The sequence below is a fragment of the Condylura cristata genome, unplaced genomic scaffold, assembly GCF_000260355.1.
Source record: "Condylura cristata isolate star-nosed mole 26May11 unplaced genomic scaffold, ConCri1.0 scaffold00034, whole genome shotgun sequence".
In the NCBI taxonomy this organism is placed as follows: Eukaryota; Metazoa; Chordata; class Mammalia; order Eulipotyphla; family Talpidae; genus Condylura; species Condylura cristata.
Window position 1 is genome coordinate 6,501,011 of NW_004567135.1, and position 24,137 is coordinate 6,525,147.

Consider the following 24,137-nt stretch of genomic DNA (forward strand, 5'->3'; position numbering starts at 1 on the left):
CAATCACATCTGGCCAGGACCCCAGTTCTGAATGCATAAATAAATAAATCTTTAAAAAAATAAACAAGTGCCCACCTGGAGACAGTCACACAATTGGCCAAGCTTCAGTAGCTGTTAATTACTGAGCTCTATGCTCTGCTAGGGGCCGTAATAGACTTGAATAACAGTTAACATTTATTGAAATCTTAATGCTCCCCATTTCAAATACAGTTACCGCATCATTAAATACAAGGAGCGGTGAGGTCTTTGCTAAGAAATGGTGGAACTGACAGTTGAATTTAGATTCTTAACTGTTACTCTAAATTGAAGCAAGACAGTATATGTAGATTCTTAGAGTCCCTGCCATTTCTAAGCATGTTACCAGGCAGTGATGGAAACTTTTTATATGCATGAATTCATTCAGTCCTCACAATAACCTTATAGAACAGGTGCTATTATTCTCATTTTACAGATGAAGAAACTGAGGCACAGAGGATTTGTCCCAAATCCCACAGCTTATAAATCCCAAAGGTGAAATGGCGAACCCCCAGTCTGTCTTCAGAGGGTGCTCAGCCAGGCCCTGTGTTTAAGGGCCTGGTTCCAATAAACTATCAATGGTGATTATTCTTCAGGAGGTAAGAAGGGACATCTGTGTCCTGGGGCCAGCAATGGAGACGGGTGGGAGGACATGGAGGGAGTCCATCAGACAGTGGCCCCCTGGAAGGGCGGTTGGTCAGCCTGGAGTTGCAGTTTAAGAGGAGGGCAGAGGGTGCTGGCGTGAGCAGGGCTGTATTGTGTGTTGTTCCTGCACCAGGGCAGTGAGTTAAGAGATGGGGGATCCTGGGAAGGGAGAAGGGAGCGGCCACAGGATTTGCTGAGGCGTGAATCAGAGCTGTAGGAGAAAGAAGGCGAAGATGATGACCCCGTTGGCAGGAGCTTTTGGGGAAGGCTGAAGCTGCCATTTGCTGAGATCCAAAAGGTGGCGTGCAGGTAGACAAATTTCAGGTGGGAATGAGGAGTGTGGGCTTGAACTCAGTGAGTAGGAGGTGTTACCAGCACGTGTTGGGCAGTTGAATATATGAGCCTGAAGTTTCCAGAGGGGTTTCAAGCTGGAGATAGAGATTTGGTGCTGGGTGAGACCATCTAGGGAGGGTGTGAAGAACCGCAGGTACCAACCCACGCTACTCTCCTGCTTCCTGCGCCCATAGCCTTTCTGGAAGACTGTTCTGCAGGCAGTAAGTGGGCGCACAATTGAAATAGAAGAGTTGTGTTGACCAGAAGAGCTGATGTCAAAGATAGGGAAGGTGATGTCCCACCACAAGCATGATTTTCAGTTGAGTACTATTAAAATCAATTTCAGCTTAACTAGTCATCCCTTGGAGGCTACTGATTCAGAGTGCCCTTCCCCCCCAAAAAAAGATGACTGCTAACGAGAAGGTACTTTATCCTTTGAAAACCTCACCCACAATGAGTGTTAAGGGAGGGATGGAAACCACAGAAATAAGTCCGAGTTAAACATCTGAGCCCCATACAACAGGTCCCACGCTCCTCTACAAGGCGCGCTATTCTTTGTGTACAAACATCTATGTCTGAGCGCATTTATGTGTGAGCCAGGGGACGAGGGCCATGCAAGCCTGCAGTGGGTGTGCCCCCCGCGATCCTCTGCCACCCTCGACTCCCCACTGTGGCCCTTAGACACACTGTATGGTATTTGTCTTTTTATTTCCTTCATTCCCACATTAAGCTGCAAGCTTTTAGCAAAGGTGGGGTACGCTTTCTTCCCCTATTAGATCCCCAAAGACCAGCACATAGTAGCCACTGAGGTATTTGTCCAATAAACAAAAGACCAATCATTTCAGGGTGTTTCCCAGTAGACTGTTGGGCTGTGCTAGTGACTCTGATTTGTGTGGGACACTCCCCGTGTTCCTCCTGGCATCCTGGAACGTTGCCCTAAGCCCAAATCTGGGAGAACTACACTTCCAGAATTGTCCCAACCCTTAAAAGCATAATTTAATTTTTTTTTTTTTGCATTTCTTTAATTGTCAAGTTTTCTTGGCAACTTTATTCAAACTATTAAATTTATATTTTAGAACTTGGTTTATGTTTATATAACTGAGTTCCCTACCTTGCTGTTCATCATCATCATCAATGGTACTAATGGTTATAGATCTTCTCTGTAAAATGTGTCTTTTAATTAAGTGGCCGTTCTCATCAAAAATAGTCTAGAGAAAACATTATGAATGAAGTATCGATAAATTCCTGAATGAAGCATTGATAAATTCCTCATCTCTGTTACCATGTAGCCATTTGTCATCTAATCCCCAACTTGGCCAGGCTGGGGCTCTCGCTCCCCTCAGCCCTACGGCCCACAGAACTGACTGGGACTCTCCAAGCACCAGTTACCTGCAGCTTCTCCCCTTCGGTGTCAACAGCTGTAACTGGAACGGGCCCTTCTTTGAGCTCTACATTTTGACGAGTTTTAGCCTTCAAAAGGCCTTCTTCAGCTTTGCCTTTCAGGCAGCCCCATTCACAGACCCACTCGGGAGCCCCTTCCGGCGTCCGCGATTTGATTCTTGAGCATCGGTGTGCTCGAAGGGATTCTTCAACTCCGTGCTTGTTCAAATCCACTGTTTCTGTGTTTACATTTGTCTTGAAAGAACGAGCGTGTTCCTTCTGCTGATGGTGCTGGTCCAGCTGGTGTCCTTCTTCCTCCTCTTGCTGGGGTTTGGCCAAGCTGCCAGGGGACTGGAGGAGACTCGTGTTTGCCTGTGTCCATGGCTCAGTGCTGCACCCCAGCTTGCTCCTGAGTTGTTTGTGTACGGAAATGGTGGGTTGGCTCAGGCCTGTGGAGCGCTGGGTAAAATCACAGTTGGGTCTGATGGGTTTTCATCCTGGAAATGAAATCTTGGCTCACTTCTCCCCCTGCCATCCCCAGGGAGTGCAGCAAGCTCAAACATCAGGCCTGGATACAATTACAGAATGGATGACTCTTGAAGACACTGCTCAGTAGAAGCAGCCAGACAGAAAGGCCACCTACCGTGTGGTCCCACTCATATGAAATATTGGGACTAGGTGAACCCACAGAAACCAGGCAAATGAGCTGCCGGGGTCCATAGGAAAAGGGAGCCACTGCTCTTGGGCACCAGGTTTCCTCGTGGGGTGATGAAAGTGTTTTGCAGCTGAAGGATGGTGATGGCACAACAAAGCCACTGAACCAATACACTTTAAATTGGCTAAAAGGGTGGATTTTATGTTCGATGAATCAATTAAAAGCGATTTTTTAAAAAGATTTACCTATGCATGCATCCAGAACTAGGGTACAGGCCGGAGGTGCAGGGGCAGTGAGAGGACTCACCAGAGACAGAGCGGGGAGCAGGACAAGCAGACCGAACACTGGCTGCCGATAGCTTCACAGTGCTGCCTTCCACCCCGTTGGGAGGGCCCCAAATTAAATGATTTTAAAAGGAAACAAACGACCTTGGGTAGAAGCAGATGAGCAGGGGAAGGTGCCGAATCCAGGACACGCTGCACCCAGCTGGCCTGAGTGGCTCCTGGGTGAGTGTTACATACAAGGCACAAAACAGATGCCAGTTGCTTACTTTCTTTTCTATGTAAGCGCCCAGCCATTTGCCCTGTTTCTCTGTCTCGTGACCTCGTGGTCTGGCTCCTGCCAGAGAACCTGCGTCTCCCAGAAGCCACCGCTCGGCTCCTCACTGCCTGGGCAGCGGCTTCCCCTCTGGGAGCCTGTCCTGCCTCCGGGGTTAAGGGACTGCATGAGCCTTCAGCCATCACTGTGGCATCCCCTCAAAACTGATTTCCTGGGCCCCACCTGCTGCATCAAACTCTCTGGGGATATTTGCAGGGGAAGCTGGGGTTCTGCCCTGTGTCAGTAGTGCTCCGGGAGATCATCCTGTGCATTAAAGTTTGAGAATATATATTTTTTTAATTTTAAATATATTCATAGCATCATCCTTCATTTTTGTACAATGTATGATTCCTATCTTTACCTTCTCTCCCAAGAAGCCTGCTCAGCCTTTCCTGGACAAACCAGGATGCCCAGAGAGCATATTACCCATGCTGAGACACTTTAATTTTTAAGTTTTTAGAATCCTGCTCCCTTTACTTCTGTTGCAACTTGGGAGAAAACTTATCTTCTCTGTTCTTGCCATTGTAATTCTGAGTCCTCTAGCTGGCATGCAAGTTGTATGACGGCGTCACATTGGCTATGTTTTTCCCACCCGTCTCACCACAGGATGTGCTAGGTGTGGGCTGCCCACATCAACAAGGGACCATGGATCCTGGCGCCGGGCCAGAGTCGTCTCTGACTGTCAACGAGCAGGTATCTTGGGGCAGGAAGAGGATGTACTAAGGGCGTGGGGGAGGAGTGCTCAGAGCCCCTCATTTCTTTCTTATCAAAGTTCAGGGTGACTCGCATCTCCAGATGCAGCTGGCAGCTAGCCTTTCTCCAAGGCTGATCTTGGGGATTGAAGCTGAGACTTAAAAAAAGTGAAAGTAAAATGTACCCATATGAATAAGCCTAGGGGAGGGGGGGACAGACTTGCTCAATGGGTAACTTACACTTTCCGTCTGCTCACATACACGTTTTCAGTTTTTTCCAGCAGTGACCATTTATTACTTAGATACTTTGAAAAAGGAAAATAAAGATGAGAATCTCTTGAAATGTTATTTGTGTGAAGCCCCTTAGAGGTCAAGTTTGAGTCAGAAAAGGAGCTGCTTTGAGGAGTTATTTCACTCCTACGCCCCTGCCAGGCCAAATTGTCACTCCTTCCATTAGCATCTCTAGCTGGATCCAATTTTCAGGCCATGGGAGTGACTTAGGGCACAGGCCAAGCCCAGGGCTTTTGGACACAGAGCTGTTTAATGTACAGCATGTCCTGATTCTTGGATGTTGTTAAGAGAAGCATTCAGCGCTGCAGGTACAGAGCTCAGCGTCGGCCGCCTAGCTGGGTAAAGCTCTGTGGAGGCCCAGGGCCGGGGCCCTGCTTCCGAGGGCGGGCGTGGAGTCAGGGTCTGAGCATACGCACAGGCGGAGCTGACAAACCCTCCCGCCTCCGGGCATCAAGGTTCAGGCTGGGGGTGGAAGGAGGAGAGTCTCCATCTTCAAGATTCCTGACTCTAATTTCAAGAAGTTAGCTTGCAAGGAAATCTTGGCCTTTACCCCAGAGTAAAGTAATCGTGAGATTTAAAAAGTTACATTGCGGAGTGTTCATTCATTTTTCATTCCTTTATCTCTGAGGGAACTTCCCCAGGGTTTCAAGGAAAGTGAAGAGAGCTTTGCTTCTTGACCCCGCTTAAGCTGTGGACACTGCGGCGAGGCCTTCATGGCCACGCTCCAGTGTCCTGGTAGCCGGGGCGTAATCCCTGAGAGCCTGTGGGGTGACCCACTGGCCATTCCTGGACTGTCCAACTGCGGGAGCCAGCAGAAACATCCCCAGGGGGTCGGTCGGCCCCACAGGGCTCTTTCCAGCTGGTGTTACCAGCCCTACTTTCTCCTAGCAGCCCCTCCCTGGGAGTCGGGGAGCTGTAGGCTACCCAGGCTCTGGAGTTCTCACAGAACACCTGTCCCAGGGACAGAAGGTCGGTATCCCCAACCAACCTCACCCCACCCACCCCCCAGCTCAACCTGCCCTTCCCCACAGAAGTGTCCCTTGTCCTCTGTTTGCAGGTCATCGTGATGTCAGGCCATGAGACCATTCGAGTGCTGGAAGTTGGAGTGGATGCCCAGATCCCTGCTGAGGAGGAGGGCAAAGGTCTGGAGGGGGTGGCCATTGAGGGCTCCCAGAGCGGAGGCCCACCTGAAGCCAGTGAGCCTGGTGCTGCAGGAGGGTCAGACAACCCAGACTCCTCTGCAGAGGCGACTGGTACGAGACCACTGTTCACATCTGGCATTGTCCTACCCGAGTTCCTTCCTGTGGTCCCCCTGGAGGGCCAGCATGACCTGTTGGGGACTAGGTGGCTTCAGGGTCTTCGTGTTTTTCTTTCCACTAGATAGCTTCTGGCCATAGCCTGTACTTTTGCTCAGCTCCTTGGGATACTACACTCATCGCCCACAGAACTTGAGTTCTGGTTTCAGTCATTTAAATGGGGATGATCAGGGTGAGGTGGGAGGAGAGTGTTGAGCTCAAATGAGGAGGGTGAATTAATCGCAGAGAGGGCTCCTTGGTCTAAGACTCACCTTAGGCCCATGGCAGAGAACACTAGATTTTCAGGGTCCTGCCAGCCCTTCTTACTTTTGTGGCAGACCTGGGGCGTGCCCGGAGCTGGAGATGGGAGGGGATCTTACCTACCTTGGACTAAAGATGGGGGTTAAGTAGGACCTGGGAGAATTCCCAAGCCTGGGCTGGCATGAGTCAAACCTGGGGGACTTATTTGTACTGTTCTCCAAAAATGACCTTTGAGCTTGAGATTGACGAAGTGAGTTTGAGTCTTTGCAGGGAGAATGGATATGGCTGATGCACCCACATCATGTCCCCCAGGTCTCCTCAGGACACCTATCACTCAGCCAGAGCCATAATGGAGCCTGTGGCTGAGCACCGGCCACTCTTTCTTCATCACCCCTTGCAGAATAGGCATCTTTTCTTGAAGCCTCCCTTCTCGCTTTCCCCGGAACTATGCGATGCAGTTCTCCTCTTATCTCCCTACATTAGAGATCCGGGCTGCTGGGGTTGGGCCCGGAGCAGGAACCAAGAAGAGAACAAGTGAGAACAGACAAGTTTCAGGGACACAGCACGTCCTTAACCAGAAAACGTCTATCCCTTCTCTACCTGCAAACCAGAACGCAGATTCATGTGGGACCCTAGAAACTTAGGTTGTTTTTCCTCCTTTTGAATAAAGGAATCACAAAAAACCTGACCACTTCGGTCAGAATGGCCAGTACTATCCCCGTGGACCTGTGTTTCGGAGACCAGGCAGGGAGGCTGCAGCCTCTGTGTTTCTGCCATCATTTCTCTTCCTTTCCAGTGTGGGGGTGGAACATCTTTTCAGAACACTTGGGAGGTTCAGCCCTTTCCATCCTTTCATCCATCTCATTTCTTTTTTTTTTAAAAGATTTATTTATTTGTGCATACAGAACTGGGGTACAGGCCAGAGGCTCAGGGGCAGTGAGAGGCTTCACCAGAGACAGAGTGGGGAACAGAACAGGCAGATGGACGAAGTACACTGCTGAGGGGAGCAGCGAGCGGGTCAGGAGAGGTCTGCCGCACCATGTGGTCACCTCCGGGGCAGGCGGGAATCGAACTCATGCGGAAGCGGCTTTAGATTCTCAGTGCTGTGCTTTAACCCGCTGCGCCACCAGGGAGGGCCCCCATCTCATTTCTCTTGGCACAGTAACTCTGCTCTTTATCCAAACCTCTCTCCGAGATGGAGCCTCACTTAATTATTTGCACTGTAGCGTGGGAGCTTATGCTGGTGCCCGCCTCCTGGAGGCTCGTGTCCAGGCCTTCCGTGACAGTCTCTGTGAGGAGCTTAGTGAGCGTCAAGCGAGGCAGGTGGGTATCCCATGGTGCCTCCTCAGAAGCTGTCATCTTAGACTGGGGCCGCGGTGGAACACTTTTAGGTCTGTAAGATGAAGAAGCGTTTCCTCTACAAGCTCATCTAGTGGAAACTTTCATGATGAAAACGAGTGATTTGTCTCGCACTAAATTACTAGTCAGAACAAAATCGCGGCCTCATCTTTGTCACACACACACATTTCACAGTGGTGGCCACCGAGGCGGTGTGGTGGGACACTGCTATTTTATGTGCCTGTTTCCATGATGACATCGGTTATTGACAAACTGAATGGTTTCTCACATCATGAACAGCACAACTCTGACGTCTCTGTACTGGTCTTTTAATATTTCTTTTTCCTTTGAGGTCCATTCAAATTTCTTTTGAAGAGAAATCAATTGTTCATAGTAGGAGGAGGTTATCATATGGGAAAATAAAAAAATGTATTTAAAGATTTATTTATTTATGCATACAAGAACTGGGGTACAGGCCAGAGGTGCGGGGGTGGGGGCGGTGAGGGGACTCACCAGAGACAGAGTGGGGAGCAGAACAGGCAGATGTACTGACTAAATCCACTGCTGAGGGGAGCAGCGGGGATACAGGAGAGGTCTGCTGAGCCATGTGGGTCACTCCCTGGCCGGGGATCGAACTCATGCTGCAGTGGCTGTAGACAGCTTCATAGTGCTGTCTTTAACCCCTGTGCCACAAAAGAAGCTCCAGAAAACACCAAATTTTGTTCTCCGTGACAGGGGAAAGTATTTGACTATGGGAACCACTTACCTGTGGCCTGCTGGTGGTGGCCCTTTGAGTTGGCTGGAAAGCTGCCTCCTTGGGAGTGCCATAAGCCCTCATTGTATCGGACCCTTTGGGCCCCATGGTCCAGCTTTGCAGACATATCCTAATAAAGCGAACATTTCACTCTCGGCTAAGCTTTTATCATTCCCGTCCATTGTCACGTTCTTATTTTCTTGGTCTTTTCTGTTTCATTACTTAGTTCCTCAAACAAAATGCTTTAAATTTGTGTAGGTTTATCTTCTCCAAGTTTCCCCCATGGTTAGAAATGTGTCTTCCCTGCTATTTCGTGTTCGTATTTTATAGGGTTTCTGCTGTCATTGTTTGTCTCTAACTCCTTGGAGAATCTGGGTTTTCTAACCACAGTCACGGCAGTCTTGAGCTAGGTTGGCGCTTCTCTGGAATAAAACATGAGCTGGGAAGACAGGGATGGGGTTTGTCTACATCCTCTTTGTTAGCTGTATCACAGGAGAGTTTAACAGAAAGAAGAGGGGCGAGGTTGCTGGCCTTCCCACTCTTGACATTCTGATTCAACAGGCCTAGATTAGGGCTAGAGATCTGTGAGGGGTCACTGACCTGGTCTGACACCCATCACCCAGGACATAGACTCCTAACTAGATATTAAATTCTGTTGCTCGTTGGTATGGTTTTGAATAGTCTTCAGGGTAGGGGTCCCCACACCTGAATACAGCAAGGCAGCGATGGGAAGCTATCACCTAGAAGAAAAAGTTGGGTTCACAGGAAGTTCCTTTAGAAATTGCACATCTGGATTTCAGCTCTCAGGGACCGGCAGAGCAAAGCTGCCTGGTCTGAAGAGCCAGGGGGATCTTGAGTGTGGCAAAGTCACCTCTGACTTTCTGTCCTTTCTGGGGCTTCCCCTGTAGGGGTCTCCGCCCCTTCCCTTTGCCAATACTTGGATCCAGAACAGCCTAAAGGAAGGGAGGGCAATGGCCCAGTTGCTGGTGAGCTTCAGAAGCTGCTCCCGTTGAGTCTGGTTCTTTCTCTTCCTGACACACATTAGTTTGGGCTCTTTTACTGATGTGTGACGTGTCAGTGCCTGAATAAAGACAAGAAGTGAGAGACAGGCCCTCCCTAGCGGCGCAATGGGTTAAGTCTCAGCGCTATGAAGCTGGCCACAGCCACTGCAGAGCAAGTTCGATCCCCAGCCAGGGAGTGACCCACAGGGCACGGCAGACTCTCCTGTCATCCGGCTGCTCCCCTCAGCAGTGTATTTCAGTAAGTCCACCTGTTCTGCTCCCTACTCTGTGTCTGGTGAATCCTTTTACACCTCAGTACCTCTGGCCTGTACCCAGTTCTTATATGCATGAATAAATACATCTTTAAAAAAAAGTGAGAGAGACAGACCCTCCACCGTGCGGAGGCTTGCACTCCCCTTGTCCAGAAGTGGGAAGAGGTGGTCGACCTTCCAGATGTGGCACAAGCTCTCCAACCTCCAACCAGAAGCCCTGGGAAGCTGCCCACTGGGCCAGGCAAGGCCAGTGACTGGTCTCAGGTCAAGCAGAAGTACAGTGTGAAGCTCAGAGTAGCTACCTGGAGCTGCAAACAAGACATTCTCCTCTCTGTTTCGCTCACACCAGACTCACTCCTTGTCCTCTTTTTCTTAACGCCACATGAAGTGAAGTCACTCCCTGGGGTCCCTCCGAGCCCTGCCCCCGAAGTCGCCACCTTCAGCCAAGCCCCAAGCCAGCCTCAGGCATCACAGACCCTGACACCACTGGCTGTACAAGCTGCCCCCCAGGTAAGGGCCACCCCGGGGAGCTGGACAGAGGGCAGTGGGCAGGAGCGAGGCTTGGGACAGCTAAGGTGGGCTCTCCATGGGATCTGGAAACCTCACGGGAAGGGGCCGTGGCTCGAGAGAGGGGGTCTCCTGCTAGGCACCCCGGCCTCCTCCCTGTCCCAGATCAGGCCCACTTGCAAAGAGGACATCTGCCTTTGCCAGGTAGACAGTCACCTTAGGTCCAGCAACGATTGCAGGGGCGACATTAACTCTTTCATGCCCCCTGCCTTGCTGTTTATCTCAGTGAGTTTAGATGACTTTGTCAGTCCCCTGGTGGATGCCGGGAAGAGTTGATGCCGGGGTTCTGCACAGCCCTCACTTAGAGCCAGAGGGCTGCCCCAAGCCAGAGAGAAGCTGTTTCTGGGCTCCTCCAGGCGTGTTGAGCTCCCTGTGACCAGTTGTTACATGCATGGGTCTCTGAGGCACCTCCAGGGCTATATCCTCCCTCAGAGCATCCTGGGCGCCTCTGTGGGCCCTTGTCCACTGGTTGCAAATGACCCTGCCCCCAGCTTCCTGACCACAAAGCACTGGCCCTGGGAGCAAGGAGCCAGGAAGGTTTGGGAGGCAGCAGCCCGAGGCGGAAGAGACCTGTGCACCCTCTGCTGTCCCGTGAGCGAGGCTGGCCCTGCCCCCACCCGGGCTGCTTCTCTGCAAGCAGAATCCCGAGGTCCAGGCACCCCCTCAGGGCTGGACCTCCAGCTGGGGCTCCTGTCCCCCCCGCCCTCGCCCTCGCCCTCGGTGGCCTTCCCCCACTGCCCTCAGAATGCTTTATTTGTGCTCAGCTGGGTCTAAGAGACCCAGCGTTTGTGCCGTCGATGTTGATTTTTTATTTTTTCTTTTCTTTTTGAAATCTTGTTTGCTTTTGCAGGTCTTGACTCAGGAAAACTTAGCCACAGTTCTGACAGGAGTTATGGTTCCAGCAGGGGCAGTTACTCAACCTCTTCTTATCCCCATCAGTATTGCAGGTCAAGTGGCTGGTCAGCAGGGGCTGGCCGTGTGGACAATTCCTACAGCAACCGTGGCTGGCCTCCCAGGACTGACCGCTGCTTCTCCCACGGGGGGAATTTTCAAGCCACCTTTAGCCGGTCTCCAAGGTAACAGCAACTCTCCCCAGGACTGCACCAGGCCCCCCACCACCCTACACCACCATCCCTGACGTGTGCTTGCCATGTTGGACTCAACCCTCGGCCCTCGGGGTGACAGCCCTGGAGTCTGGATCCAGTGCCCCGGGCGTCCGGCCACAGACCTGCTGCACCACCTCAGGCCTCTAGGCCATGGCACCCTGCTGGCCCGAGAGGCCTCTCTTACTTCAGCCAGATGTCTGAGACTGCCCCTCTCCCCCCACGCCAGAGTGCACCCCATGACCAGCCTCCTGAGAAAGACTGCAAGAAGATTCAACTCCTGGTTTTGAGCCTACACCGCTCCAGGCCCAAGGGAGGGGGGATGAGAGCTGGTGACATGTGCCTGCGAGGATCAAGGGAATCGCAGCTTCTGTCCCTGTCCTACGCCCACCCCCTCAGGCTTGTGCCAGACCCCCCCGGGATGGAGCCGCCGGGCCCAGCTAGGCATTTGAGCACCTGTCTCTTGCTCCGTAGCAGCTGCCGTGCTGAACGCTGCGCTCCCGGCACCGGTCCAAGCCGCCCCGCCGGTCCAGGCCTCCTCGCCCGCCCAGCCGCGGCCACCACCAGCCCAGCCCCAGCCGCTGTTCCAGCCCCAGCCGCTGCTGCAGACCACGCCGGCCATTCTGCCGCAGCCCACTGCTGCCGCCGCCGCTGCCCCCACCCCCAAGCCGGTGGACACCCCCCCGCAGATCACCGTCCAGCCTGCAGGCTTCGCGTTTAGCCCAGGAATAGTAAGCCGCTGCCCTCACCCAGGACTGACCATGGATGGACTGCATCCTGGGCCAAGGGTGGTGCTGAGCCTTCCTAAAGGGGAGGAAGGCGGTGGGGGACCAGCCCCCCAGAATGCGACTCTTTTCCGACACATCAGCAGAGGCGGGCTCCCTCTGAGGCCTTCTCCTTGCCGCTGCCCACCCATCCGTCCCAGACGCCCTCTGCCAGGGGGTTAGGCCAGTTCTCTAGAACCTGAACCACTGGACCACCCCACTCGGAGGGTGGGGTGATGTCTGGAGATCGCCGGCTTACGAATTGCCACTAAAGTGGAGCTAGAGGCCCGCACCCTACCGGGTCCGTGCAAGGGGGCCCCTGGCTCGGCGTGGAGCAGTGCGATGGGACTGGAAGCACCTCGGGCCCTCCAGCCTGGAAGATTAGCCAGAGTTTCTCCTCCATGACTGCCCCCCCCCGCCCCCTTGCCGACCCGTGTAGTCGGCAGCCCCTAGCTCTGGATGCCACTTGGCTGGCGGCCGCGGGCTTGCAGCCAGCCTCACACACCTCACAGCAGCCCTGGCTCCCCCCCCCACGCCCCCAGCTCTCTTCCCTCTCTGCCCTGGGCTCTTTCTCACCCTTTGGCCTCTGAGCAAGGCTCTTCCTCCACCCACAGATCAGTGCTGCTTCCCTCGGGGGACAGACCCAGATCCTGGGCTCCCTCACTACAACTCCGGTCATTGCCAACGCCATTCCCAGCATGCCGGGGATCAGCAGTCAGATTCTCACCAACGCTCAGGGACAGGCAAGTGGTCAAAGGCTGAGGGGTGGGGGCTGTGGGAAGCCAGGGGAGGGGGCAGCTTGGGCCGAGAGTCGTAGAAACGCAAGCAAGATGCCAAACCTTGGTCCTGCCACTGGTGGCTGGTGTGTGGGCTGGTGGCTGGTGTGGAGGCGCTCAGGCACCCCCCCCCCCACAGGTGCTCTCTCTAGTTGGGGGCTTATTGGTGGAACACTCACTTAAGGCCAGGTTCTGCGCTAGGTGTTTTCCCACATATTATCTCACTTCCTTTCGAGCAGAGCCAGACCTAGTAGGCGAAGATTTTTATTCCCATTCTGCAGGCTGAGGTTCGGGGGAGTCAAGCCTCACGATAAAGCTTGGCGGAGGAGAGATTTACATTGGGGCTGTCTGACTCAAAATGCGGGCCTATTCCTGCTCCGGCATGAGTCTGGGAATAGAATTAAGGAAGCAGCTCCGGAATGTGGTTCCTTCACTTCGCTGATGCATAAAGTGAAGTCCAGGAGGATTAGATGAATTGCCCAGGTCCTCCCGCCAGGGTGGGAACTGGAGTGGGTGGAGATGGATGCTGCCCTCCCTCACACTGGGGTCCCCGCCTTGTTTCCCCCCAGGTTATCGGAACACTCCCGTGGGTAGTGAACTCGGCCAGTGTGGCGGCCTCAGCACCAGCCCAAAGCCTGCAGGTCCAGGCTGTGACCCCGCAGCTGTTGTTGAATGCCCAAGGCCAGGTGATTGCGACCCTGGCCAGCAGCCCCCTGCCTCCGCCTGTGGCTGTCCGGAAGCCAAGCACGCCTGAGTGCCCAGCTAAGAGTGAGGTACAAGGGGGGTTGGGGGGTGGAGGTAGGCAGTGCTGTCTGGCACGAGCTGACTCCCTCCGGACTCTGGGCATTAATTTCTGAAGCCTGTGGGAAAACAGGGCACCTCCCCAAAGTGAGGTGAGGTCCCAGGGTCGAAGGCCTACGTGTGTCAACCCTGCCCTGCCCAGGGAAACAGCACCAACCCCCTACCCCCCATACCAAAACATGCACACGTGCCCTCAGAGACTGGCACCATTCTGAGAAGGCCAGGGTGGTTGGGTAAGCTAGGCCTTGATGGACTCCAGGGTGAGCACACTGCTGGACAGGCCCTGGGATCAGCTGCGTACCCCCTCTCCCCGTCCCCCTGGCCTGTACCCACCCTCCACCCCACTGTGGTTTTGAGCCCACTGTACTCCAGGTGCTGCAGACAGAGCGAGGAAGGGGGCGGGTCTCTGCCGGCTGCAGAGCCTGATGCCAGTCGGTGTGACAGACCGTGTGTGACAGGGGCCTGAGCGGTGCTTCGGGACCCAGATAAGGGAGCGTCCAGACTGGGGAGCTCAGCAAGGCTTCATGGAGGAGGGTCGCTGAATTCATGTAAAGGACCGAGTTGGAAGAGAGAGTATCTTACCTTTTTTTTTTTTTTTTTTTAAGATTTATTTATTTGTGCATACAGAACTGGGGTACAGGCCAGAGGCTCAGGGGTGGTGAGAGGCTTCACTAGAGACAGAGCGGGGAACAGAACAGGCAGATCGACAAAGTCCACTGCTGAGGGGAGCAGCGGGCGGGTCAGGAGAGGTCTGCCGCGCCATGTGGTCACCTCCGGGGCAGGCGGGGATCGAACTCATGCGGAAGCGGCTTTAGATTCTCTGTGCTGTGCTTTAACCCGCTGCGCCACCAGGGAGGGCTGAGTATCAAACCTTTAAGAAATTGCAAGAAGCGCAGTGTGCCCAAGTCAGAGCGGTCAAGCTTGAGTGTGTCTTGGACGCCCCCGGAAGGCTTGTTGGGACGCTGATTCCTGGACCCCACCCCAGTTTCTTTCTCCATAATTCTGGAGTGCAGCTAAAGAATTCGATTTCTATAAAGCTCCCAGGTGATGCTGAGAGGTCACGTTCTCAAATGTGGTTGCTGCTTGCCAGCTTTGCGAATAACCTCAACTTCATCTGTAAGGTGGAGAATATGGTATTTATTTATGCATATATGAAAACTGGGGTACAGGCCAGAGGTGAGGGGGTGCAAGAGGACTCATCAGAGACAGAGTGGGGAACAGAACAGGCAAATGGACTGAAATCTACAGGTGAGGGGAGCAGTGGGGAGACAGGAGAGGTCTGCTGCGCTGTGTGGGTCACTCCCTGGCCGGGGATCGAACTCATGCTGCAGTGGCTGCAGACAGCTTCACAGTGCTGTGCTTTAACCCTCTGCACCACCAGGGAGGCCCAGAAAGTTACGAATGTTAAAGGAGAAGTTAGACATAATGCAACGAACCCTTTGGTGCCCAGAAAGCTCTTGGAAACAGTTTTTACTGTTGTCGCTGTTAATATTATAGTGGGAAGTCAAGGAGGGGTTTCTAGCTGGGAAATGGCTACTGAGATGAGCTTTTTATAAATTCTTTCTGTTCAGGTGGAGCCAAGAACTGGACTTGAGTCTTTGTTGTCTGTGAGGGGCAATATAAACAGTTCCAGCCAGAGGCAGGCAGCTTTGAACTTAGGCCAATGCCCCTGAGGAAAGAATGGATTTGAGAGCAGAGAGGCCTGGACTTCAGGTCGCAGGGCCCAACCCAGAGAAACTTGCAGTTTTCAGAAATTTTTTTTTAAAAATCATACTAAAAATATTAATTTTCTTGATAGGTTCTCCTGATTATAACTGATACATGGGGTTTTGATTTAAAAATTTGATAAAAATTTCAACATGCCATGAAATGTGTACAGTTTAAAAATCTCTTCTTATTTTACCTCCAGAGAGATGGCTTTTGTTGACAGCTTTAGTTATGCCTCAAGATTTTTTCCTGGAAATACACATGTGTTCTTAAAAGAAATTATTCCCTAATGTTTTTTTCACCTCATTACCCCTGTACCGCCTTTAGCTCTGTAACTCAAAGCTCTTTCCATGTCCGTAGTTGAGAGACACATCTTGTTTTATTAGAGGGTGCAGAGTATCTTGTAGGGAGGTCCCAGAAGTCATTCCCTATTCCCACACATCTGGGGCCCGGGCGACGCTGGAGTCGGGTTCAGGTTTCTCAGGTCTCTGGAGGGACACCTGGGGGGGCTTTGACCAAGTATAAGGACCTGTTCAGAGGGCTGGGCCTGCACGTGGCTGTGAGGCTCAACGCAGTAGGGCCACTGCTGGACTCATTCTAGAGGTCATCACTGGGTGGGTGATAACACAGTGGACTCTCTGATTCAAGGGCCCAGGCAGGCATGTGCTGAGTGAGGACTTTGTGCGTGATTTTGCCCAGCCTCTCTGGGGCTCTCACCCCGTGCGTTGGGCAGGTGGGCAGTAGGGCTTATTGACTCTCTTCTCGTAGGTGCAGTCCATCCAGCCCACGCCAGCCATACCCCAGCCTGGTGTGGTCATCGCCAGCCCAGTCTCAGCGGCCAAGCCGTCGCCTTCTGCTCCTATTCCAATTACCTGCTCAGAGACCCCTACTGTCAGCCAGTTGGTGTCCAGTAAGTGGCTCCTGGAGAAGGTTGTGGAAAAGATGCAAGACAATACTCAGGCACCCAGCTCTCTTTTGAAGCTATTCTCTTTAATAAAAACCCTGGAGTCCTGGGGGTGGGGGCAAAGAAAACCAACCCGAAACCCTGCAGTCCACAGAGGAAGGGCAGAGACCCACTGCCAGGAAGTGGCTCATGTTCATTCCTGTTGAGTTGTGTTCTAGGCATGAAGACAGGAGCCTGCTGAGCTGGCTGTCCAGGGGCTTCGCTGAGAAGCTAAGCCACGTCTCTCCTGTGACCTCCCACCCAGTATTTGAGAAATGCGAATGGCCAGCAGGTGTACTTGGGACCAGGCAGAGAAAATGTGGGAAGGATTGGCAGTTAGAGCTGGAGGAACTTGAAAGTAGACCCCACCCCCATACAAGTTGGTCTGGACCCCTCCCTCCTAAGTCTTGATTGTTTTGGGGACAGGCACCCCTGAGGGTCTTAAGGACACACAGGCCTTTTGCCAAATGTGCTAATCCCTCACCACAGACCTGACTAGACCATGGGCTAAGTAGTGAAACCTACCTGTCTTATGCACTCACCTGTGGCCCCTTCTTCTGGCCTAGAGCCACATACCCCAAGTCTGGATGAAGATGGGATCAACCTAGAAGAGATCCGGGAGTTTGCCAAGAACTTTAAGATCCGGAGGCTCTCTCTAGGCCTCACACAGACCCAGGTGGGTCAGGCTCTGACTGCGACGGAAGGGCCAGCCTACAGCCAGTCAGCCATCTGCCGGTGAGTAAGCTCGCCCTGACAGGCCGGCCCAGGACCTGCTGAGGTGCCCGGGTCACGGGGCACTCCCCGATCCCAGTCTGGCCTCCTTCCAGATACCCCAACCCCCTTGCGCCTGCCTTCTTTCAGAGAGGAAGAGTGTTCTAAATGTTGAATGAACATTTGGAGTAGTCAAAGACTGATCCGGTCCTTCTGAGCTGGTCATCTGAGGTTTATCCTCCCATCCTGAATCTTTGGGGGGGGGGCGGGGGGCGGCATGGAAGCCGAGGTCGTAATCCACTCCGGGATTGCACAGGAAAAGGAATACAGCTTGGGAAATCCATTATGGGAGTGAGCCCTTTCCTTCTGGCTGGGCGCCCAAGCAGCCGCCATCATGCCTGTTATGCTCCCATCTTCCCCCACATAGGTGTGAGTTTGGAGTGACGTTGCTGACTCTTCTGTGCGCGGTGTAGGAGCCAGAGCTGACGTTAATACCAAAGGGTGGGTGGCCGAAGGAGACTCAGTGCATGACTCGGGGGCAGCCGAGAGGCCCCACCTGTCTGCAGCTCCATGAGGGAGGTTAACACTGTAGCCTCCCCCTCCCCCGGGCCGGCCAGAAACCGGGGTCTGACTTAGGGACACAGGGCGGAGGACGGCACTCGTGACGTCCTGTGCTGTCTGGAGGCCTCTCGGGATGACCCCTTCAGAGACCCCGCTCATCCTCCCGCACAGTGGCCGCGCCGTCATCACTACGTCACGGAGCTGACGCCGTGGGACGGGTCTCCCTAGCCTGACCTGGGACTCAGGACAGACTGAGGAGTCCCAGCTGGCCCAGCCGGAGGGGTGCTGGTGGAGGTGGTGAGGGGAACGCCAAGACAAACAAGTGCCGACCTGGTTGTGGGGATGAAGAATTCCCACCACCCCTTCCTGGTCTTGGGCCCCCTGCAGGTTCGAGAAGCTGGACATCACACCTAAGAGTGCCCAGAAGCTGAAACCGGTGCTGGAGAAGTGGCTGAACGAAGCTGAGCTCCGGAACCAGGAAGGCCAGCAGAACCTGATGGAGTTTGTGGGAGGCGAACCCTCCAAGAAACGCAAGCGCCGCACCTCCTTCACCCCGCAGGCCATCGAGGCTCTCAACGCCTACTTCGAGAAGAACCCCCTGCCCACGGGCCAGGAGATCACGGAGATCGCCAAGGAGCTCAACTACGACCGGGAGGTCGTGAGGGTCTGGTTCTGCAACCGGCGTCAGACGCTCAAGAACACCAGCAAGCTGAATGTCTTTCAGATTCCCTAGGGCTCGCTGGCCCGGTCTCAGCACTTTGTACTTGTCCCTCGGTGGCCGCCGCTGTGACAGCGCCGTCATCCTGCCACCTGCGAACGTGCTTGTCCCAGGTCGTGAGGCTACACTGTGTGCATGTGCGTCAGCCCCTCCTGCCCCCCAGCTCACATCACGGGGAGGGCAGAGCCCCAGGCTCGGGGCTGGGGCGCCGAGGGAGAGGGGTCGTGGTGTGACTTGAAAAAGCACTTTGCTAGCTTGGTCTCTGACGGGTGAGTCCTGGCTCCAGCCTCCTTGGGCTGGGGTGGCCTCCCGCAGCCCCCACGGACCGCCGGCCATTAGCTCCTGTTTCGGTGGTTGTGTCCCGCCTGTCCTTCGTTGCTGTGTGTGCACGGGCCAGGCGGCTCCGGCCTCGTCTGTCCGCTTTGCTGGCAGCGGCCCTCAGAAGGACCCAGGCAGGAGGGCATGATGCTGCTCAGCGGTCAGGCTCAGTGCTGGTCTTGACCTTGAGGTTAGAAGCCTCCCACAGCCCTGGGCCAGAGCATGTGATCCCCTCTCCTCTCCCTGTTCCTGTGTTGGGGGGTGGGGGGCTGGTAGTAACACTAAAACAGAACCTTTTGTGACTGGTGTGAGGAGGAGTCAGCCGTGAACCGGCCGTCCTGGAATTGACCTTGGTCTGCAGCAGGTGGGGAACTTAGTAAGGAAGGCCATCTCTCCAGTCCATGGCCAAACCTCCCTGCCCTCTCCCCCTACCCCGCCCCCAAATGTGGGTAAGAGAACTGGCACCCTAGAAAACCCTGCTGCCCAAGCAAGCAGGCGACGGGGTAAAGTGACGAGAGGAACACCGACTCCCTCTCTCCTGTCCTCACACTCACCTCCAACCCTGAACAAGGGCTTCTCAGAGGAGCAAATTACACACTAGCTAGACAGCAAGGCCTGGGGGAAGGTGACCCTCCAGAAAGACCCGATGGCAGACACGCACAAAGGTCTTGCATGGAAGGTGACTTAACTCCAGTTTCGCTGCAGCTTGAAGCCCTGGGTACTGGAGGAGAAATGCTAGCTGGCCCAGAGTCGCCCTGCTTGTGTAATCGGTGTCCCAGGGCGGCTCTGGGGCAGGGCAGATCTTGCCCTGGAGAGGGAGCCGAGGCCCAGGGGTCCAGCTGCCTAGTGCGTCTCTGGTCTGGCTGCACCTGCAACCGGAGCTCAGCCAGCCAGCCCGTAGGAGAGCCCCGGTCGGTGTGCTCAGGTGAGCCCAGGCTTGCTGTGTGGGCTCCCTGGAGGACCGCGGGTCCCAGGGCCACCACTGCCTCTTCACTGCTCTTGTCCTGCCAGGGCCAGGCGTCTCACCTCACTTCATACCCCCTGAGCTGGCTGCCAGGAGAGAGCACCTGGCCTTCTCTGTTGGTCCCTGGCGGAGACCTCCTTCACCTGCTTGCTTCCTCTGGCCTGCTGCGTTTCCTTCACTGCCCACAGCTGGCTCCATAATGCCAGGGTGACCACCCTTTTCATTAGCCCTGCCATCGAGGGGGCAGTTGTATATCAAATTGCCTGCCTCCTCCTCCTCCCTCCCCCCCCTGCCACATTTGGACCAATCAAAGCTCTTACAGTGTGACAGGAGGTGGGGACATTAAGGCTCATGGGGACTGAGGAAGTTGGGGGGCATCTTGTTTGCTCCTGCTGCCGCCCAGCGGACTCCACGGGGGGAGACACACACTCAAATTCAGGATGACCCTGCGTCATTTTGCTGCGCCTTCACCTAGGAGGGGCATTGTAAACGCATCTTCAGCACGCGTAGTCTGTCCTGGCGTTGGTACAGGGTTGTGACAACGAGTTAAGAGAGATGCAGGTTTCACCCTCAAACACTAATTGCAGATATGCTTGCTTTTGGGGGACACAAGTCCCCCTGGTGCCCCAGGAGTAGCATATAATCCAGGGTGTGTCTGTGGTGGTGGGTACACAGAGCACATGGCTGGCGAGGCCGGAAAAGGTAGACCGGGCCCTGCGATCTCAGTTCTTCCCTCATGTAAATGGTCTTCCCAAGGCCTGGCTGGAATGAAACCGTTTCTCATCCGGCAGGAGGCTGGGTCAGCTTTCAGAGGAACAATACCAGAGGCAGAAAGTTGGCTGGCAGAATTCCCCAGCAGGGGGTGCCTTCAGGTACCTGAAGCATGCTCAGAATCAAGCCAGCCTTCCATCTTTGCGTTTGGTCTCCCCCCCCCCCCAAATCCCACCACAGGATCCCCGGAAGCAGCCCAGGCGCTGAGCTGGCTTTCTTGTTTTGCTTTTGGTAGTATTGGGCTCTGAAGGGGGCTGATATGAATTTTGTTTTGAAAGCTCCTTTCTGGACTTATGCCAGAGCTTAGTTACTTCTTTGCCTTGGAAAGGCAAGCAAACAGGCAAGAATGGTTTAACTGTTTGTGGTTTTATTTGTGTGTAGTTTTGTTTGTTTGTTTGTTTTCAATGAAAGACCAAAACTTTCTATGGTCCTGTGAATCAGCTGGGGCCTTTGATCCTGCACTGACCAAGCATTTTATCCAGGTGGGGTTCAGGGAAAGAATTCTGCCAAGTGGATTGAGGAACACACTTGAATGTGGAATGAGAGACCTTGATGTTTTCGTGTCCTTGGAAATCCAATCACGTTCCCTTACCTGGATCCCCTTCCTGACTCTTGGACCAGGCTCTGACAATAAGGTTCTGACAGTCCCTGACATGAGCCAAAGCCTGCCATGGGCTGGAGTGAGGTGTGGGGGCGGGGCGAAGGGGGGGATGGGGGAGAAACACTTGATGTAGTTGTGTGGAATAAACAGTATTTTTCTTTTGTACAGGTGTTCTTTCTTGTTTCTCCTTCATCTCTCAGGGTAGGGCATAAAGGAACCAGGATCAGAGACCAAGGAAGTGCCAAGAACTGCCTTTGCTCTCAGAGTTTGTAGCTGGAAAATCCCTACTAGAGAGGTCGAGGGGCAATGGCTGAGACCTCTACCAGAAAACCCAGCTCTCCAGCCACCAGCCCCTCCACCAGGCGCAGGGTCAGGGGAATGCGCCTTCTCTCTTCCAGACGGCTTTCAGGTGGCTAGGACCCCAGAAGCACCTGCTTCCTCACCCTCTTCTCGGGGTACCCATTGATGGAGGAAGGAATGCAGGGGAGACATCACCATGACAGATGTCTTATTGGCGCACAGACTCCCAATCCTGAGAGTGGCCAGGGGGCAGCTGTTTTTTAGAGGGTGGATGAGGCTTGGATGCGTAGACAGCAGTGTCTAACATGTCCATGAAGCCCTGGGCTTCATGGGGCTGTGGAGAGGAAGAGAAGGCAGGTTGTAGGCTGTGAGCCAGAATCAGGGCCATTCTCACAGAGAAATTCAAGGAGTCTTAGAAGTCTAAATTCAACCCTGGCCTTCCAGGTGGTTATGAAGACATGCTTTTCATGATAGGAGGCTAGAACGCCCACAGTTAGCTTGATTTAGACTTTAGAAAACTTTGAATGGGGGAAAGTGGGTCTTCATTTGTGCCTGTAAATGTTAGGGGCAGGTCTGCCACCTGGGCGTAGAGCTGGGGGAGCATGGCTGTAAAAAGGGTCTCCCTTACTTAGCTACCTCCCAGGTGTAGGGTTCATGCCCTCTCTCCTTCCCCTTCCACAGCTGGTAGTGGGGAGGTCTGAGTGACATTCTAAATGGCATCGCCTTGAGTCCACGGAGCCAGCACTCCTGAGCCAGGTACTGTGTTGGGTCACCAGCTACCTCTGCATCTCCACCCAGGGGCCATAAATCCTGATTCTGAGGCAAGGCTTAGGGATCAACGGGATGTACAGCAAATCACGGGGCAGCAACTCAAGCAAAAACCAGCACCGGCTGCTGCGTATTAGCTGCTCTTAGAAGTCTGTGACTCCTGGGTACCCAAGCCAGGGGCGCACAGCAAGTGCTCAATAAATGCAGACGGATGTCTGAGTGTCCTTCCTGAAGGAATAAGAGAGCAGAGTCCCTGACTTCAGGCTACTAGGAGAAAGGAGGTAGAGAGGATTCTGCTTAGCTCCACACAATTTATATTGTGACTTGTGGGAGAGGCCAGAGGCCCAGCAGCTACTGGCCATGACTGGAGAGAGGCAGCCCTCAGCAAAGTCAGTGGAGGCTGGTCTCTCTGGCTCAGACCTGTTGAATGTGGTCCTTTGCAGATGGCCACAGGAGGACTTAAAAGGAAGAGAGTGGGTTGGGAGAGTGCAGTTTCTACTCACAGGTCTGGGAGGTCCACTGTGCTGTGGGTGGCAGTTAAGGGGGAACTGACCTTCCACAGACCAGAGAAGAAGTGGGCTGGTGTCTGAACTAGAGATGAGGAATAAAGGGAATCTGCAGTTGCTTGGAACTGTGTGGCCATAAACACTAGTGATTGCTTCTTCTCTCAACTGCAGGGTCCTTCAGAGAAGACAGACTGGCCTCACAGACTCCCTGGGGAGGGCGTAGACAGACGTGGAGAGTTATAGTTAGAGGGTCAGTCCCTCAAAAAAGGCTGCCTGGATAATGGTTTCTTCCTGAACTTGGAGGAACATGCCCAGCAATTGCTGTGGGAACCCAGCAAGGAAGACTGGCTAGAGTGAGTGAGAAGGGAAGCCTGGCAGTGGGTGGGTGCTGATCCCCGAGAAGGGATTTGACAGAAGAGATGCACAGGCAAGGTGTGAGGGTCCCCTTTTTGCCCATCATAATACTGGTCAGTCCTCCTTACTGTTCACTTTATACATAGCCCTCTCCTAGCCAACCAACTGTGTTCTCTCAGTTCAGTCTCACATAAATCTCCACAGTAAGAAACTTTATGATACTCACTTTACAGACAAGGAGTTTAAGTGGAGAGAAGATGAGGAATCTACTCAGAGTTGCTTTGTTTGTGAGCAGCAGAACCAGAACTTGACCTCAGTGGGCTGTTTCTAAAGCCTGTGGTTGAAACTGGGAACATTCCTTCTTTCTTTTTCAACTCAGTGAGTATTTTAAAGCCTTATTGAGTGCAGAACTATTTTAGGAGATATTAAGAATACAAGCCTGGAAAAGACATCTCTATTGTTTAATCCGTCTGTTGGTAAAAAACAGATATATACAAAATTACAACTCGACAGACTGTAAAAATATTATTACTTTAATAATATGATGAACTAATACCCTCACATAAAGGCACTGTCTTGTGAAAATATGTCAGCTTTCGAATCAGTTCTTACGTTCATGCCTGTTTAGCTCTGGACACCTGAAGTCCCTAACCACCTCTCCTTATTGGTAGAGTGAGGGTCACAATAATACCTTTAGAATTATAGTTCTAGTCACAAGATTGTCTGAGGGTTGCCGATAATGCCATACAGATGACGCTTAATAAAAAAGATATTTATCATTAAATCTCAAGGGATGAAGGGGGAGTAGGTGTGTTACACCTAATTTTCAAACGAGGATGCTAGATCTCAGTGAGATTGTGCGGTAATTCTAAAGTAAATGACGCTCGCCTATTAAAAACATCACCACTTTCACCTATCTCAAACTCTCCCTTTCAAAGGCGTTGCGGGGAATGGACGTAACGTGGTAAGGGATTTAAATCCACCGGGGGCGGGGTGGGGGGTGGAGTTTAGGGACATTATGCCAGGAGCCAAGGAGCGCTTGTCAGGAGCGTTTCGAAAAAGGTCAGGCGTCCTCGGGGGCTGGGGGTGGGTTCAGTAACGTGGGCGTGAAGGACCCACCCCCACCTCAGGCGCGACCTAAGCCAGAACTAAAGCACCCACACCTGCCCGCGTCCCGACCCGAACGCCTCAGACACGCCGACTCCACTCCCAGGCCGCCCCGCCCACCTCGGGGGCGGGGACCAGTCGCAGAGCTAGCCAATCATCAGTGCCCAGGCCAACGCGGTCTCTCCGTCATTGGCGAGCGGCGGGATGACGTTCCGTTCGCCGGACCCGCAAGGGAAGACGGTGCCGCGATTGGTTGACGCGGGGGCAG

The 24,137-nt window shown here is 53.5% G+C and overlaps 1 protein-coding gene across 3 annotated transcripts in view; it reads left to right on the top strand.

The window, feature by feature from the left end:
* The window catches only part of POU6F1 (POU class 6 homeobox 1), a 36,958-nt gene extending 16,012 nt beyond the window's left edge, over positions 1-20,946 (top strand). For all 3 annotated transcript variants that reach the window (XM_012732434.1, XM_012732435.1, XM_012732437.1), the window contains 10 exons: positions 4,232-4,318; positions 5,666-5,861; positions 9,918-10,039; positions 10,947-11,172; positions 11,674-11,930; positions 12,578-12,706; positions 13,309-13,512; positions 16,016-16,157; positions 16,757-16,925; positions 17,850-20,946. In XM_012732434.1, coding sequence (XP_012587888.1) covers positions 4,232-4,318; positions 5,666-5,861; positions 9,918-10,039; positions 10,947-11,172; positions 11,674-11,930; positions 12,578-12,706; positions 13,309-13,512; positions 16,016-16,157; positions 16,757-16,925; positions 17,850-18,195 — 1,878 coding nt within the window. In that variant the 3' untranslated portion in view covers positions 18,196-20,946. The remainder of the gene's footprint in view (positions 1-4,231; positions 4,319-5,665; positions 5,862-9,917; positions 10,040-10,946; positions 11,173-11,673; positions 11,931-12,577; positions 12,707-13,308; positions 13,513-16,015; positions 16,158-16,756; positions 16,926-17,849) is intronic.
* The last annotated feature ends 3,191 nt before the right edge of the window (positions 20,947-24,137 follow it).